The sequence below is a fragment of the Dermacentor silvarum genome, chromosome 8 (genome assembly GCF_013339745.2).
Source record: "Dermacentor silvarum isolate Dsil-2018 chromosome 8, BIME_Dsil_1.4, whole genome shotgun sequence".
NCBI lineage: Eukaryota > Metazoa > Arthropoda > Arachnida > Ixodida > Ixodidae > Dermacentor > Dermacentor silvarum.
This window is the reverse complement of record NC_051161.1, coordinates 12399248-12417126: the sequence shown is the minus strand read 5'-3', so window position 1 is coordinate 12417126 and position 17879 is coordinate 12399248. Positions and strand designations below refer to the sequence as shown.

The following is a 17879-nucleotide window of genomic DNA, read 5'->3' as shown; positions in this document are numbered from 1 at the left end:
TCGCATTCCATTAGGATGTGCTGAGTGGTCTCTGGATCTTTACTGCAGCATACACATGTCTCATCTAATTCCGAATATTTGTTCCGATATGTTTTCGTCCTTAGGCAACCGGCTCGAGCCTCAAATAGCAAGGCACTGCCCTTTGTGTTATCGTACAGATTTTCCCTTCTAATTTCTTTCTTCTCATTCTTGTAAATCTCCATTGTCCTTTTCGTTTCCATTCTTTGCATCCAATTCACGGTCTCTATTTCTCTCACTTTCTTTCTGATGACCCCTGGTTGTCTACTTACAGTTTCGATTATCCTGTACTTGGTTGCCAACTTCCTTGACCTCTTCCTCCATTCTGTGTCCACGCTTTTCATGTAGAGATACTTGTGCACTTTAGCCGCCCATTTATTTTCATCCATGTTCCTGAGCCTTTCTTCAAAACTAATCTTGCTTTGTGCTTCTCTGACTTCAAAAGAGGCCCAACCCATGTCTCCATGCACTGCCTCATTTGTCGTATTACCGTGTGCTCCCAAAGCCAACCGGCCTACTGATCTTTGGTTAACTTCCAAACCCGCCAATATATCCGATTTTAAGCATATAATGGCATTTGCGAATGTTAGCGCTGGCACCATTACTCCTTTCCAGATTCCACGCACCACCTCATACTTATTGTGGCCCCACAGTGCTCTGTGTTTCATTAATGCTGCATTCCGCTTCCCCTTTATTTTCAGATTATCTTGGTGGTTGCTTGAGTAATTCTTTCCTTCGTTTATGTGTACGCCGAGGTACTTATATTGCTTCACTATGGGTATTACTTGCTGTTGAATTGACACCACGAAGTTACTCGTGTGCTCATTAAAGATCATAATCCCTGATTTCTCTGTGCTAAACTTAAGGCCTAGATTTGTCGCTGCGTTCCCACAGATATTCGCAAGTATCTGTAAATCTTTTTTATTGTCCGCTAGTAGCACAATGTCGTCTGCGTACATCAGTCCAGGGATCTTCTGTTGCACCATTTGTCCAAGAAGCACTACCAACGCCACCTAGGTGGCGTTCACCGTACTCAGCACAGCGGAGCATGGCCTCCGCAATTAGCTCTGAAAATGTTTCTGAAGTTGATCGCGGAGGCTGCAATTACGACGCGCTGTACGCGCTGATTTGACTCGGTGACGATTCAGTTACGTGCTTTGTCTTGCGCGTTGTATTAGTGTGTCAGTTACGTGCTTCGTCTTTCGCGTTGTGCTAGCGTGTGCAGCGTAGTGCAGCTTCCATATGCAGGTTTCATTTGAGGTGCTGTTCCCTCAAAGACATGCTTTGCACGTTACCTTGTATCAGTATTGCTGGTGAATCACTGCTTTGCGTACCACCCCTTTCATGCTGTAAGGCTGACATTCTGTCTAAAAAATATTGACTAGTTCAGATTCCAGTTTTCATTTTACTTATCAGATTTCACTGCTTCTTCAGTACTCAAGACAAGAATTATTGAGTCAGAGTATTGTGCAAACATAAGATACGCGACAAGAGATACGTTAATCCGCTCATCTCTCAAGCGTGCAGAAAAAACGGCGCGGCGCACTAAAGTAAAACAGCACTTTCTCCACTCTCTGGAGATGACTTGATACGCGCCATTCCCTTCATTTTGTCTTTTCTAACTAGCTGCAGCGAAGGACCCACAATGGCACAAATGAATCCCGCCGTCTCCGACCTGCGTGGACTGACTCCGTACGTAAGAATCCGTCTAGGTAAGAGCAATTAAGACTACTTACGACGTAAAGATAGTCTGGGCCATAACTACTTTGTGGTCGAACTGTGAGACTCAATTTATCGTATGTAGTGACGGTTGTCCTGTGCTATAACTCAGAGAGAGCAGAAGAGTAAGAAGCTGTCTACTTTGTTTACCTTCTGCCTTCTACAAGCGTAGCTTGCAGAACACAAAAGACTTTGTAAGTACTTTCGCTTAAAGATATCTGCAAAATTCGTTATCTGCAACCAGCCTCTTGATTCATCAACGCCAATTAACACCTTGAAGAGTATTGATCATCTTCAAAGAAGGAACAATATTTACTATGGATATAGGGACTAAAAGTTTCTTGTTGTAGCGTGAGCTAGGTAATGTGAAAGCAGATGAATTTCTGTCTTGCCAAAGATAAGGCAGACACACTTCACTCTAGAGCAATTTTATGGAGTGACTTTGGACAAACAGGTATGGTCACTTTGCTGGCGATAATTCAAGTCACTTGGCAAAGGAACTAGTCACCTCGGATTTTGTTATTCATTGTCGTTTTGCGTCTGCAATTTGTCTGTACCGGTCAAATACTCGTGCACTTAAATTTTATACATCCGATAACCTGCCATAAAATATCCCATTGACCGCAAGGTGTCCGAATCGCCTTAGAAGTGGCAAACGCTTCGTAATCGGCATCAGGCAAGAGCGAAATAACCGGCTATAATTTTTCTCCTCGTTGTGTGGCACGCGGAAGGCCATACACGTCATCATAGACGGCATATTTTTTTCGTTAATCTTCGCAGCATTATTTAAATGTGAGGGTGTTGCAAATATATAGCAATTAGCTGAATGTTGCCTGTAGATACTAGGCCAGAAGGAGCGAGATTTTGTCGTTCTAGCAATCTATATCACGGAAGCTGGCACTTGGCAGGGACGCCAGATGCTATGGCTCGCGTAATTCCGATTCCGTGCGCCTATCGACGCACGACGCTGTGTCGTTGTGCAACACCTTCCAGGCCTCATGCATGTCGTCTGCGCTCAAGTGGTGGCTCGCTATGGCGTCCCTTACGCCGCACGGAAAAGGGCTCGAGCCCGTACCGCGAGTGGTGGAGAACGCCTGCATGTTAACGAGCCTCAGCGGCGCGACGCGGTCCTGAGTGGCGCTCCAAAAGAGATGCTCGACGCTGGTGAAGCCCCCGCGTGTCGTCCGGTTCAGGAGATCGAGCACCGTGTCACCACTCATCGCGTAGCCACATGCTACGCAGATGTTGTCCCTGATGAACGACAGTTTGTGGCCGTTCCACACCGATGGCTTGCGGTAGATGTGGGCGTAGACGACGGAGCTGCGAAGCTGTGCGGTTCCAAGGGTCTCGCGGAGCCGTCGCACGTTTACGAAGGAGTCGTCTGAAACCTTGACGACGTAGCTCGCTTGCGGGCACGCTACGGAAACCCACTTGAGCATGATGGCGTTGAGCGGCAGAGATGCACTGAAGGTGCCCGGGAAGGAGCCCTGGATGATGTCCTGGTGCAGCGCCGCTTCTGTGGCGATTCGGACCTGAGTCTGATGCTGCAGCGGCGAATTACTGGGCCTGCCCATGGCGAAAAGGACCAGGGCGTCGACACCGACGTCACCACTGTGCAAAGGCATGCTGGCGTCCCTGCCCCACGTCGCTCTAATGGCGGACCTGGACCACGGACGAAAGAGTTTCGGGGGCCGTGCACATGCGTATCAATACGCGTATACGAGTACTTAACTAGTGGCGCATCAGTGCCAGCGAATGAAAGTAGCGCAATTTCAGTTCGTCACCGAATCCAAGCTCATAACACTGCATGCTGAACTTCAGCTCATAGCACAACATAGAAATAACGTGACCGATACAGAAATAAAAAAGAAGGCTTGCAATAATAGACACATCTCCTAAAAACCATAATACGCCCTGGAAATCATCCTATGTTGTCACATGCCAGCATAAAATAGTCTGCAGATCTCAACATTGTGATAAAACGCGATTCTCAACTCTTCTCAACACATATGTCCTGAGTCACAAACTAGATTTATCTCATACAAGAAAAGCGATGCCACTTCACACTGTGTCATGCACTTATGCCAAAATGTTATCTTCTGCACACTGCAGTTTAATTTTAAATCAGCTGAGTCATATGAAAAAGCGTAGGAAAATCTAAATATGAGCCACAGAACCTGAAGTCATCCCTGTAGGGAATGATCACAAGAATGCAAAGAGCTAAATTAAGACAGATGCATAATATGAACACATGCATATGACTGTCACAATAAAGCTATAACATATTGAGTTGCGTGGTCCATTTAGGGCAGCAACGTACGCTTTCACCTGAGAAGCTGCGAGTAGGCAGATAGCACTGAAGTGCACGAATTGCGAAAGTGTTCGAGTTCACCTAAAACACGTATATCGTCCTTTCCTCCAAGGCCTAGCACACTGATGTGACTATATGAGATCTAGTTAGTATCGATGAATCATGTTCATTAGATAGTTTAAGCCTGTCCGTAAACGGTATTCCTGTTTATGGAATTGCTGGTTACCAAGCTGTATACGTTAGTGGCTGCGTCGGTGTGGTCATCTTGCGGTGCAGAGTTAAACCACAGAGGACACAGAGCTTATCATTGCACTGACAATGATACCTTGTGTGTGGGCCAGTCGGTTTGTGGTCATTTTGAACCTCTTGTATAGCGACAAAAAACGAGAAAGTGAGACGCCTTGTCTCTTGCCACGTCTCTTCGCCTTGCAAAAAGCACAAACAGTGCACCAACCATACTCTCTTTAACTGCTGGTGTAAACCACCGGCAGTAACGTATTCGTTAACATATTTTTTTTTTCTTTAACAAAAACACACATCTAACAAAAGCATTCCTAATACACAATTAGTGGATAAAGCGTCACAATATGTCTATACAAGCATTGTTACTGCCGTCCAAGTCTCCAGTAACCCGGTTTTCAGCGAACTGTACTTCGTTTAAAGGGTCCCTCGCCAGGTTTGGGCATTGCAAACAGCAAAGCACGACGTGTAGATCACGCACTGACGATCGTGCTTGCTAAGTATAGAACCACTGCACGGCGCGAAAACAGCTGAAGTTTCAAACGAAAGCCAATGCGCCCTTTCTCTCGAGGAAGCCGCGCTTCCTGCCGGAGGACCAAGGCCACATGCATAAATGCCTCTACGTAAGAGCCACTGCCAGCGACGTCACCGACTATGGCACGTGATTTTGGTACATCATCCAATGCAGAACACGCAAGACCAATGCAGAACACGAAGTGCGCCGCGTGGCGAAGAGTGAAGAGAAGAAAGTAAAGAAAGGGGCGAGGCTTGTGAATTGAACGTAACGCAGTCCCTCTGCTCTGTTATGGGAGAATACAGGAGATGAATGTCGCTTGCGGACGCCGTTCGAGGTAGAGATGGGTCGCTCAGGAGCGAGCCGGATCTTGTGAGCCGCTCTTTTTAAAGAGCGAATGAGCCGTGGTTCAGTAAAAATGAGCGACGGTTCTTTTGTAGAAATGGAGCGGGTTCTAGATCTCTCGTGTTCAGAGAGCCGTGCCGATGCGCTCCGTCAGAGCTGGGTCTTCTGCTGGGTGCGACTTCCGCGCCATCTATTAGCGGTACGAGAAAGCAACCGCCCTCCCGCACTTCCTCTCAAGAGTCGCCTTCACCTCCTCGCCTTCGGCCGAAGAACGAAAGAACCGCCGCTCACTTGCTGAACCACGGCTCCCTCGCTCTTCAAAAGAGCGGCTCGAAAGATCCGGCTCGCTCCTGAGCGCTAAGGAGCGAGCCGGATCTTTCGAGCCGCTCTTTTGAAGAGCGAGGGAGCCGTGGTTCAGTAAGTGAGCGGCGGTTCTTTCGGAGTGAGGAAGCCAGTTCTCTCTCCTTGAATGAGCCGTGCCGAACCGTTACGTTAGAGCTGGGTCTTCTGCTGGGTTTCGAGGTTTCGATTTCTGACCGACAAATGGTGGCCGGTGTGGGCAGACTCGCGCTACTGGTACTCACTCGCAGTGTGTGGTGTGCACAGCAGTGCCTTTGGTTTTTTGTGTGCCCTGTGGTGTGGCACCCGATGCCACCGAGGGGAGAAGTAAAAAAGCCTTAATTGGCAAAGGATGGTACCGTTCGTTGCCTGCTGCTGGTCGAACGATGTCTCACGACTCTCACCGATCACACATCGTGCGCTGGTCCAATAACACTTCGAAGATGGTCTTCCGTGACTTTAAAGACAACAGGTGAACGTACAGTTTACGTCCTGGTCTTCATTTGTGCTAATTAGTGTAGTCATGAAAATGTCGCCTATGACATCCATTTCAGTGCATTTTCTGAGCGTGTATCATTAGCACGTCATTAAAACGAGTCCAATGATCTGTTGTGTTGTAATAGAACTTCATTTCTTTGTCTTCCTTTTTTTTGTTTTTGTCTTGGCGCATGATGGCATGATCGCCAGTATCGCGCGTGCACTCAATAGAAAAAAAAAAACGAAAGGTACGTGCGGCAGTTTTGTGGATCTTTCATATGATTTTTATATTGTACTTCAAGAAATGATTTCTACATTCATTTTGCATGGCGTTACAGCTTACTCATATTATAGTGAACGTACGTATGTGAATAAATGAATGAATTTGAAACATAACGTACAATCATTTTGTGTTCTTATTTTGACAAAAGTTGATTTTAAAGTACCACAATAACAGACAAGCTTCTGTAATGACGATGAAGTTACATATTTTTTTTCTGAAAAAAGTACGTCGCATTCTGCCTGTTACAGTATCATAAGCATTTTATCCCCAATATCAGAAAACAAATTTTCATTACAACTAAAAGTTCACGCTTATAACTTATGTAAAAATATTCTCTAAACATAACAAAAATACCAATAACACGGCTATTAAATTTTGCATATATCGTTTTTTCAAAGCAAGATAACAATAGAATATGCATAACACAGGTTACACGTTTAAGTGAACCGGAGAGCTGTTCAAATGAACCGGTTCATTTCAGTGAGCTGAGCCGCTCCGAGTCGCTCACTGAAGTGAGCCGTTTTGCCCATCGCTAGTTCGAGGCAAAGAGAGTGTATCTTCATGTTTGCAGTGAAGCTCGCCTCCTGTAAGCATAGCGACGCGACATTTAAATACACCTCCCCTCCCCTTCCGTATTTTCTCTCATTTTAAACCAATCTTCTTTCTTTTTTTTCGGCAACACCCTCCGCAGACGGGATTATTAAAGTTCTAGTGTATAACCGAAATTTCCGATGGGACCTCGTAAAGAGCCCTTTAAAGACAAGCTAAATCTCTTTCAAGCCCGCCTTGAGCCACAGGATGGCACTCCTGCCTTGAGTTGTGGTGGCCGTTGAGTCGTACCTGTGCTCGAAGTGATGCGGCGCCGAGTGAACTACGACGACAAAACTCTCCTGGGGGGTGCTGCCGTTGTCTCCAGCAAAGGCCTTGGCACAGACGCCCTCGGGTGGCTGAATGAGCAGCTTGCCGGACGCCGGCGTCATCCGGTAGGCGCCACTTCGCGGCAACCGGAACGGTGCGTTGAAAGCGGCGCTCTCGACCGCGTACCCTGGGTACACCTCGCCGCTCACGCGTCGGTCTCGGAAGTAAATGACCACCGTCATGACGACGGCCGCCAGCGAACAGGTGCAACTGAAAGTCCACACCCAGTTGCACTTTGCCTTCTTGCCCTGGTAGGAAGCGACGCAGTGGTAGACAAATTAACGAGGCATCCTCATGAAGCGTATTTCCGACAAAATTTAGGCATATATCCAGGTCGCGGCTACATTACGCCGCGTGTTGGCTCGTCTATTATCCGAGCTGAATTGCGAGTCACGTGTGCTATGCTAAAGTAAGAAGCAAACATGAAATGCACATCTACCGTGACTACAGCATTAAACTTTAGATATAAGGTTAAATAGCACGCCGAGCCGCCACGCAGAAGTTACTTGCTTTTAACAGTGAGACGACGTCACACGATATCATTTGGACGCGCGCACAATTGTTCTGGCTTTGAGGGCTTAGAAGTTGACCACCGTAAGCAGGCCAGCAAATCTCTTTTATTATTGTTGTTAATATTTTTAATTGAGAGAGTGGAGGTAGATGCGCGGGCTCATTGGAGGTGTATATATAGGCTTACTCAGGCTCTGCTTGCTGAACTTCCAAGTAGAAACAAGGAAAACGCAAGAGTTAGCTCAAAGCATTATATGTCTTGTGAAAATTCCTGTCTCAAAATATTTACTGGCATAGGAAAAAGTTCAGTATTAGCGTGAACGCCACGTTGCGCCACGTGCCTAAGCTTATTAGCTTCAAGCGTGCACAGTTTCGTTTAATGAAATACACATATGTGTGAATATCACAAACGCAGCAGAAGAACGTTTTTTTTTTCATTCTTTACTTGGTTTAGTAGGAGCATGTCACAATATTTATTTATTTGTTTAAATATAAGTAATGATAGATGTAAAGTAAGTAAGGATCGACTAGATGGGTACAGACCAAAACATAGTATGCATACATGATAAATAGAAACTAGAATAATATATGCAAAATAAATCATACAAAAATTAGAACATTGTACATAAAAAATGGAAATGAAACGCTATTGTACATACTAGACAAAAAAAAGAAGGCAGAACAATAGAGTCCCTACAGCAAATAAGTTAACCATGCCCAAAAGGTAGTCACACGCAGAAGAATGAACTCAGAAATACAAGGAAAGAGAGTACAGAACGCATAAAACTGGAAAAAGAAATGACGTGGTGCCGTTTGTCATCCTTACGAAGTGGAATATGAACTTATGAGGTGGCGGAATTTATCAGGACTTGCTTCAGAGGCGATGAAATCAGTAACATGAGAAGCGTTCTATAAGGGAAAGACACGAGGAAGCTCCGACCAGTGGAATGCGTAAGCGTTCTCGTAGATGCACGTGAAGTTGAGGTGATTATGTAATCTGCGTGATGTGAAAGGTGTGACTTCCAGCAGTAAAGAAGATTCTCTAGCAGTATGAGCGCAGCAGTATGAGCGTAGCAGTATATATATATATATATATATATATATATATATATGAGCGTAGCCGCATGAACATAGCAGCATGAACGTACTTGGGAAGTAATGATAAGAGTGCAAAATCAAGAGAAGCACTTAAGATAGGAAGTGAAATATCAAATTTTATTTGTGAGATGCTTGAATAGTAGTTATAGATGCGTGAGATAACCCTAGCGGCCTTATTTTGAACTGATTCTAATAAGCTTATTAGGTTGTTATGATGAGGTGACCGAATTAATGGAGTAAGTTTGAGCTGTGGGCGAGCAAACGTCGAAAAGCTCGTTTGCGGATGTCAGAGTGTGAATTGACTATTTGCACAAAAGTGAGCGCCACCTGGTGTTTTCTAACCACGTACTCTCGTTGACAGAATGTATTTCTCCCTTTAAGTGCGCGATCCATCCCTCTCCTTCCAGGGAGGGAGCGCGAGCACACAGGCTTTTCAAAAAGTTACTTGAAAGATTCCAGTTCCTTATAGTTCCCCCCAACCCCCACAGACCCCCTCTGTCTGGCAGGCTCTGGCGAGTAGAGACGTGTGCAGGGTTCGCAGGTGGTAAAGGGGAAGATGTCGAATGGGAACAATAGTTCGAGCTGCTATGCGTGGTCAATTTTACGTGGTTAGGAATACCGTCTCTCGCGCATTATCAGCAACTTTTCTTTTTTTGCAAATGGCCAAAGTAGGTTTCGACGTAAGTACCCCACTGATTTTGAAGCATTGGACCATATGGTAGCAACGTGATGGGTGCAAGAAAGGTTTGCTACAAGATTAATGCCTAAATGCTTGTATGAAGTAGCTGGGCACACCAGGTTATTATTTATAGGATAAGAGAAGTTAGCGATTAAGTGTTTACGAGTAAGAGACATTTTCATTTAGACTTCATTTAGAAAATTTTGAATCATTAGCCAAGTTTTACACCAATCCAAAATAAGCTGAAGGTCGTTTTGACGTAGGAGGTGGTCGTTGGGGCCGGTTATAGAGCGGTAAACGATGCAGTCATCTGAGAAAATTCGCACTCAGGATGATAAGTTATTGGGAAGGTCAATAATGTATAATAAAAATAGTAGTGGCGCAAGAACGCTACCTTGTGGTAAGCCGGATGTGACATAGGAAAGGGGTGAAGAAATATTGTTAAGGACTGTAAATTGTGGGAGATTTGAAAGTTCCGGAGCCAAGTTAGTATCAGTGAAACTAATCTTAGTGGGGTTAACTTTGAAATCAGGCGGCAACGGGCTACTTGATCACAGACTTCGCAAAAATCGAAGATACTATCAACCTGTACGTTACGGTCCATGACAAAATGCAAGTCGGCGGTGAATTCTAAAAGCTGTGTCTGGTATGTGCTATAGTTTACAAATGAGGGTAATTTGTCTCGAAAGAGTACCCAGTATTTTTTGCCAGTTTGATTGTAAAAGGAAGGAAGAACTGCATTGTTAAAAATATTTCTAGGCCAACAATAATGTTGGCATAGTCACGCTTGTTATAATCTCGAATTGTTGTTTTTATATATAGTAGCGGAATATTGAAGGTTAATTGAAGTAGATAATGGTCTAAATACCATCTAAGTATGTTGTTTCTTTAACTGTTGCCGGCTGGTTGTATGTACTAAATTCAAGATTTTGAACAGCAAGTGGGTTGGTTGAGAATCTTGAAGTTGAAGTCTAGGGTTAAATTAATGAATTTTAACGACATTCGACAGGCAGAGATCTGTTTTTTTCCAGTCGATGTACCGAAAGTTAATATCCCCCAACATAAATCATGCCCGCTGGACAGGCCTTAATTGCATTAGCAGTACTGTTGCGAAGATCTGTGGCAAAGGTTTGGCGTGAATCAGGAGGACGGTAACAGGTACCAATTAGTATACTTTCATAGAACGGGTTAGGCAGGTGGCCCATATGATCGGGATGATAAGTGATGTCAGGTGGTCCACATGATCTGAAGATTGAAGTCTGAGTCAACGTAATAAGATGTAGTCATTTTTTTATTCGCAAGGATGACTACGCCACATCACCTATCGAAACGGTCATGCCGGTATATATAGTAAGTGCTCGCAAGGGGAAAAATTAATTATCAGAGGTGTCTGGATGCAGCAAGGTTTCTGTGAGAATGACTATGTCGGCATCGGCGTCATTGAGGAAGGAAGAAACTTGCTCATGTTTTGATATTAGGCGTCAGATGTTAGTGAATGATAATGTTATTGGTGCCGTAATGTGGGGCGATCATGATTCCTGGCGGCCGTGAGTGCGCGTGGGCCTCTCTAGCTATCTATTGCACGGCACAACAGTTTTCGCGGCAATGTCAAATAAAGAACAGTGTTGCAACGCATTGCAGTATATAACCAAGTAAATTTTTGAGACCAACCTTCTGCGAGGCTTTTAGCACGACCTTTCGGAATCAAAGTGAAACAAGTGAAGCCGGAAAAATATTTACCTATTACACATGCGCTTCCTGTGTCACATCTATAGATATGAAGGAAATGCAAAACACGTTTATAAATTCATGCTTACAAGGGCACCGTTGTGAAATGCGCTCATCGGCACGTTTTCTAGACATTGCGGGGTGCGATGTGCCCGCCGCGGTGGCGTTGTGGCCAAGGCGTTGCACTACTAAGCCCAAGGGGCGCGGGATCAAATCGAAGGCCGCAGCTGCCGCATTTCGATGAGGTGGCATGCAAAAACGCCCCTGCAATGCATGCATGGGGTGCACGTTAAAGAACCCCAAGTGGTCTAAATTAATTCGTAGTTCGTCACTACGGCGTGCCTCATAATATAATCGTGCTTTTGGCACGTAAAACCCCCCGACTTTAATGGGGTGCTATGTCTTTTGATGCCAGTAGTAGCGCGGGCGGTGTGTTGCGGTGACCTCCTTGCGGTGCAGTGAAAGAAGCTAGCTGGAATCGAATGACTCGACTTCACGCACAGCGATAGCTCCAGGAATTGACAACAAGGTAAGTACGTCGAGACGGTAAGTTGTGGTTTGCCGGCACCATGACAACCTATTCAAATGCAGATTGCATAACACAGGTCACTGCGCTAAGGAAACAATACTTACAGAGGCACAGCAGCAGAGTGGCATTTCGTGGCGTCATTCATGCATCGAGACCGACCTGTGTAGCAATACAATGATAATGATGATAGCATGCGCTTACAAAATGAGAAGTCACTTCTCTAAGCTGAAACTACGTTTATTGATAAGATAAATACATGGAATAAGCAAACAAGGAAAACTGCGATTTTTTTAACAAGCAGCCGGAAAGTCAATCGGCAAACTCCTGGAGATGTTCTTATTGAATGGTTGGTTGATGCCTAGTGTTATGGCTCAACCCACTACGGGCAATGAATCGGTCGGTAGAAGGTTCTCATTGTCGTGCTAGGCACAATAGAATATCACTTCGTTTTCTTAGAAACATACTGTCTTCCAATAATCCAGCAATACACTGACTGCTAGAACGCTTGCTTCATAACAGGCATCGAAGCCGTTGTCGTATCAGGATATAAAGAAGCTGCTGCTCGTTTCCTCGCCGACAGTGTCACAGAGTTCTGCGACCGTGTCAGCGCACACAACCGCAGGCGTCGTTACCATAACTCATGGCTCAAGGAAATGAGCGCCATAAGTCAAGGAAACCCGCCCTATCGTAGGCCACGACAAATCGAGGACGCGTCATACGACAGCGTTCAGCAGCAATCGCACTTTGCTTACACGAACTTACCACCATTGACACGATACTTTTTTAGACCCTCGAGAACCAATGCAGCGTCGGGCGAGGGTAACGAATAGCATATGGTGCAATACTAAACAAATGAGGTAGTTTACAGCTAGGGCGGAGAAATCTATAAGCGACTACAGTTCAGCGTATGGGAAACTTTTCTTTTTTTAACTTCCTCACAATTTTAAATTCTTGAGAAAGGTGATCAATCGACCGAAAAATTGCCGGCGATTAACATGATAGAGTGGAAGAAGACCCATATTTTATGGAAAATGTAATATAGAAATTACTTCAAAGCCATTGGCAGCGCCGCTGGATAGTTACGCTCGAGCGTTACCAAGGCCAGAACCTTTTGCCAGGCTACAGATGCTACTGCAGTCTTACCAGCCGTGCCAAAAATGCCACAAGAATGCATAATGCTTACTGGACGCCGAAGAGATGACAATGCGAGGGGCAGTAACTACATAAAATAATGCGTATAATAGAAAAGAGCAGCGATATGGGGATAGCCCAGACGGCAGTCCGTGCTAGACGTGTCGTACCCTTGACTGTGCGCGTCGAGCCTATGTAGTGTGTGACGACTTCCGTTTGCAATCAGTATGTCCAAGGCTGACCCATCTTCTCCACGACGGAAACGGTCTCGACGCTTCCGCAATCGCCTTGTTGTTCAGGAGATTTGATGGCCTCGAACCGACCGGTGGACCACGGAGCCGCTTTCTGGCGTCAGTCGTCACACCATCTTCTAATCTTGTCACCAATATCAATATGATGAGTCTAATGCGTTCTTCTTTGATTGTATTGGTGATCAATGAGGAGACTGCTTATCCCCTACCAAAAATAAATGTTTATTGCACATTGGGCGCGAAGGCCTCCCGCTCCCCCCTGGCGTGTCGATCGCTGCACTAAACTCACTTGCGCGACGTTAGCTCACCGACGTCGTTGTCTTTCGACGGCGCTTAATGCCGCAGTTTTCGTAGTCGGTGCCATCACACTCGTATCAGTAGACAGCGGAGAAACACCGTCGGTGCATATGGAAGCTGCACTACGCTGCACACGCTAGCACAACGCGAAAGACGAAGCACGTAACTGACACACTAATACAACGCGCAAGACAAAGCACGTAACTGAATCGTCCCCGAGTCAAATCAGCGCGTACAGCGCGTCGTAATTGCAGCCTCCGCGATCAACTTCAGAAACATTTTCAGAGCTAATTGCGGAGGCCACGCTCCGCTGTGCTGAGTACGGTGAACGCCACCTAGGTGGCGTTGGTAGTGCTTCTTGATGCGAGCGTCCCTTCGAATGCTGGCATCGAGGCGTCGTAGTGCTGAGACCACCGAAGCGTTCACTGTCGGTGCGCGTTAGTGTCATAATGCAGTACTTCTCTTTTCTGCTCGTAGGCGGCGGCACCGCCCCGAGCAAGAGCGCGGGTACACGGAGGAGTGTTAGATATATAAGGCGCGTCTGTGTAGCTGTAGCTATTATAGGAGGTACACTTGAATTAGCTGTCCAAACTACAGTCAGGAACATATATGCACTGAGCGATTATATCGAGGTGTCAGCATGTACTTCGAACTTATATATATATAATATATATATATATATATATATATATATATATATATAATATATATATAGAAGTTTGAAGTACATGCTGACACATCAATATAATCGCTCAGTGCATATATGTTCCTGACTGTAGTCAGCATGTACTTCAAACTTATATATATATATAATATATATATATATATATATATATATATATATAGAAGTTTGAAGTACATGCTGACACCTCGATATAATCGCTCAGTGCATATATGTTCCTGACTGTAGTCAGCATGTACTTCAAACTTATATATATATATATATATATATATATATATATATATATATACAGAGTGTTTCAGCGAACACTTTCAAAATTCACTTAGGGTGGCCTGTGGCAGATCGCCCATTTCTAGTTAATAAGCTGGTCTACTCGAAGAGGCGGACATTACTTGCACAAAATATTGAAATGCATAATCGACTAAATAGCAAAACTTCACTAATTAAGGTTTTAACTAATTTCCTGATGGCCATTATTGCAATTTACAAATTGTAGCCCTGGAGTTCGCAAGGCGGATCTACTTAGAATTAATTCTCAGGATGACACCAGTTTCGAGATATGAATTCCCGAACTTTGCGGAGAAATGCATTGGCATTCCAGTTAAGTTTGTGCTTCAATGCATAAAGCGACGTTTTGTTAAGAACCTAACTGTAACTGTACTATATATATATATATATATATATATATATATATATATATATATATATAAACACTGGTCAATATTGTGGCGATTCTACAGCTGCTGTAGCACGGTTCTACATCCTCTTGAAAATACGTGCGACCCTATTGCACACTGAAGAAGGATGGTCGCGGTCATATAATTTATGCGTTAACTTTAACCCGAGCTTGTGTTTTTTTCAGTAGGGGGGAACAAGAACTCGGTCGCCTAAGTAGCGTGACCATGTATCTCCGTATTTTATTACGTTAATATTGAATGAAGTTTAGCCACTATGAACGCAGTTAAATTTCTCAAAAAGCAGAAATCGGTTCTGTGACGCAAGCACAGGAAAACATACATTCCGGATGCCGCGCTGGAGCATTTTATGTTTGCCGTCGGAATAGCTAAATAATGCCGGAGGTACGAGCGTCCTTCACTGGCTTGCAGGTTGGTGAGTATCCAACACTACGCGCCTCGCATTCTAAGCCATACTGCAGGCCGCTACCGTCCGGTCGTTAAGCCTTTACGACGAAACTCTTTCGGAGGAGAGCATTCTGTATATAAAGGGACCGCTGTGCCATGTGCATAGCTGGTGCCCGTTCGCCTTTCAGGGCACAACTTAGAAAGCAAGCGTGCATGCTGAATACCCTTTTAGTTCTTCGCCGACGGTGAGTAATGCATACTACTGCACAGTGCCTCTATAGGCTTAGACAAGCACACGGTGCTTATGCAGTTTCCTGTACTAAATAACTCCCGCACGGACATTAACGGCGGACCAGCGTAATACTCCACCGTCAAAGTTCTCGCTCAGCCTCTCAGCCAAATTCTCGTTCATGTTGCAGACCACTCTCTTTCTCGTCAAGTGGTTCAGCTAACTCTAAATAACGAAGCCCACGAGAAAAAGAAAGTGATGGCATCTCTGAAGTTATAGAAGGGATAGGAAATTTTTTTTATCTGTGTTGATCTAAAAATAGGTTCAACATTTGCAGATTAGTAAGGTGCATGTGCTGGCTTGAGTACGGCATGTTCAACCAACGACATTGAAAATTTTTATTGTTATTTTACAGCAGAAGTGAGAGATTTACTTTATAGAGGCGTTCCCGCTTTCCCGAAGACCGCCATTCTCATAAAAGTGCAGCAAGTCCTGCATTTTATATCTTTTGTACAAGCTTCCAAATACTTCAGGCATCAAAATTTCTCCTTCAGTCCAAGAAATTGTTTGCAGTGCTGATTTGTGGATTTTTAATAGGCGAATTTTTGCAGCTTTCTTAAAGAACGCGCTCATTTTTTTCTTCTTATGTCTCTTTTTTTTTTGGGGGGGGGGGGGGGGGTGGGGGGAGGGGCTTCTGCTGCTCAGTCGGAACCACTAGTCGGGTAATCCTCAATAAAACTCAGACTTGTATTGGTTAGAGCTAACGCCTGTAGTGTTGAGAGTAGCTTAGCGCCATAAAACTAGAAAGAAAAAGGGAAAAAAAGCTATAACAAGCGTAGGAACACACATTTGTAGAAACCGAATGTCATGGTCTGGCTTATACTGCAGAGCCTTCTATGAAACACGCGAATATAATGTTGAACCCTGATTTCGAGTTTAGAACTGAAATGGGCGCAAGTGAGTTCACGTTCATCCTCGTAATGGGCGGAGGGAAACCAGGACAGAGCAGACGAAATAAAAACAGGTACCACGCTGTACTCTTTAAGTTTTCTGAAAGACGCTGTGCTTATCGCCAACCTGCAAAACGACAGCTTCACGGATGTGTGACGATCGTGATGTCCCTTCTGTTGTAGGTAAAGGACCAGGACGTCACTGATAAATACAGGGCGAGCAAGGCCAAGCCTCAGCCTTGAGCCCACATCTCGACAAGGGTACTTGTCTTCGCCCTGACGAAGACGTTGACTGAGGCCTTGCCTGGCTGAGGTCTTGCTGAGGCCTTGCTGAGGCTTTGCTTAGGCCTTGCTTAGGCCTTGCTGAGGCCTTGCTGATGCCTTCCCCTTCCTCGCCCACTGTTCATCACTTCTAGTTCGTGCACCCTTGGTCTATGGTTCGGATATAGGCAGACACTAGAGAGAGAGAAAGAAACGGGGTGGGTAAGAAAAGGAGGTTAACTGAAATAGATTCAGATTTGCTGCCCTGCACTGAGGAGAAGGGTAAGGGGAAATGAAAGAACGAAAGAATAGCACAGAGATAAAGCAAAGGCACGAAAAAATAAATAAATAGAGGATGTGGGCAATGTCCGTGAAGACTAGTCTCTCTAATAGGCCACTCGAAAGAAAAGACGTCAAGAGTGTCTTGACCGACTTGTGGTGTGACGACTGTATCGACCGGCTTGCCATGAACTATCTGCTCCGAAAGTGGCCGGTCGTCAAGACGGGCTAGTGCGCTCGCGAGTGACAGCCTGTGTGCGCTGTATCGTGGACAACGGCAACGAATGCGTTCAATAGTTTCCTCGCTGCCGCAGTGGACACACGAAGCACTAGGTTCCCTTTTGATGCGGAAAGCAAAGGATTCTGTAAAAGCGACGCCAAGCCACAGTCGCCAAAGTACTGTTGCCTCGGGTCGGAATAGTCCAGGTGATGGACGAAGTCGAAGACAGAGGTCCAGTCGATGTCGACTTGTATGCTGGAAGCAAGGTTTGTTCCACAACGATTGTGTGGTACCATTTGCAAGCACTGGAAGTTTCGCTACTGCATCTTTTCTTGACGCGGGATTGGTTTCTGCACGCCCTCTTCATGAGCAGATCGAGCACCTTCCTCAGGATATTCTATGCCCATTACGAAACAGTGGCTAGGGAGCCAGTGAAATGTCACGTCGTGTCCTTGCTCGACAAAGCGATGAAGGAGTTCTCTGATTTGTAGAACTAGTTGTTCGTAGGGTACACGGCATAAAGGCGAAATGGAAGCAATGTAGAGCTGCCTCGGAGTCACTGAAAACACTTCATTTTTGAGGTGATTCCTCCCTAATTATGCGAAGTGCGCTACGAAGAGCAGCAAGCTCCACGGCTGTCGATGTCGTCTTGTGTGATGCCTTGAACTTCAAGGTGGGGACTTCAGCAAGAAAAATAACCGATCCTGCAGAACCGTCCGCGGTGGTTGAACCATCAGTGTGCAGATAGGTATGGCTGTTGTATTTTTCGTACAGCAAGAGCAGCGACAA

The 17879-nt window shown here is 45.2% G+C and overlaps 1 protein-coding gene across 1 annotated transcript; it reads right to left on the bottom strand.

Annotated features, from left to right (window-relative positions):
• Positions 1-2200: 2200 nt before the first annotated feature.
• Positions 2201-7406, bottom strand: LOC119461947 (beta-1,3-galactosyltransferase 5-like). Its single transcript, XM_037723310.2, has 2 exons — positions 7087-7406; positions 2201-3399 (listed from the first exon to the last, which is right to left on the bottom strand). The coding sequence occupies exons 1-2, from the start codon at positions 7344-7346 to the stop codon at positions 2658-2660; spliced, it is 1002 nt and encodes a 333-aa protein (XP_037579238.2). The 5' UTR covers positions 7347-7406; the 3' UTR covers positions 2201-2657.
• Positions 7407-17879: the final 10473 nt, after the last annotated feature.

Excerpts from the sequence above, each read along its gene's own strand:
- LOC119461947 (XM_037723310.2), bottom strand. The coding sequence starts at position 7,346 with ATGACGGTGGTCATTTACTTCCGAGACCGACGCGTGAGCGGCGAGGTG. Across the intron at positions 3,400-7,086 it reads CCGCATCACTTCGAGCACAG|GTCCGCCATTAGAGCGACGT; the intron begins GTACGACTCAAC and ends TCCGTGGTCCAG.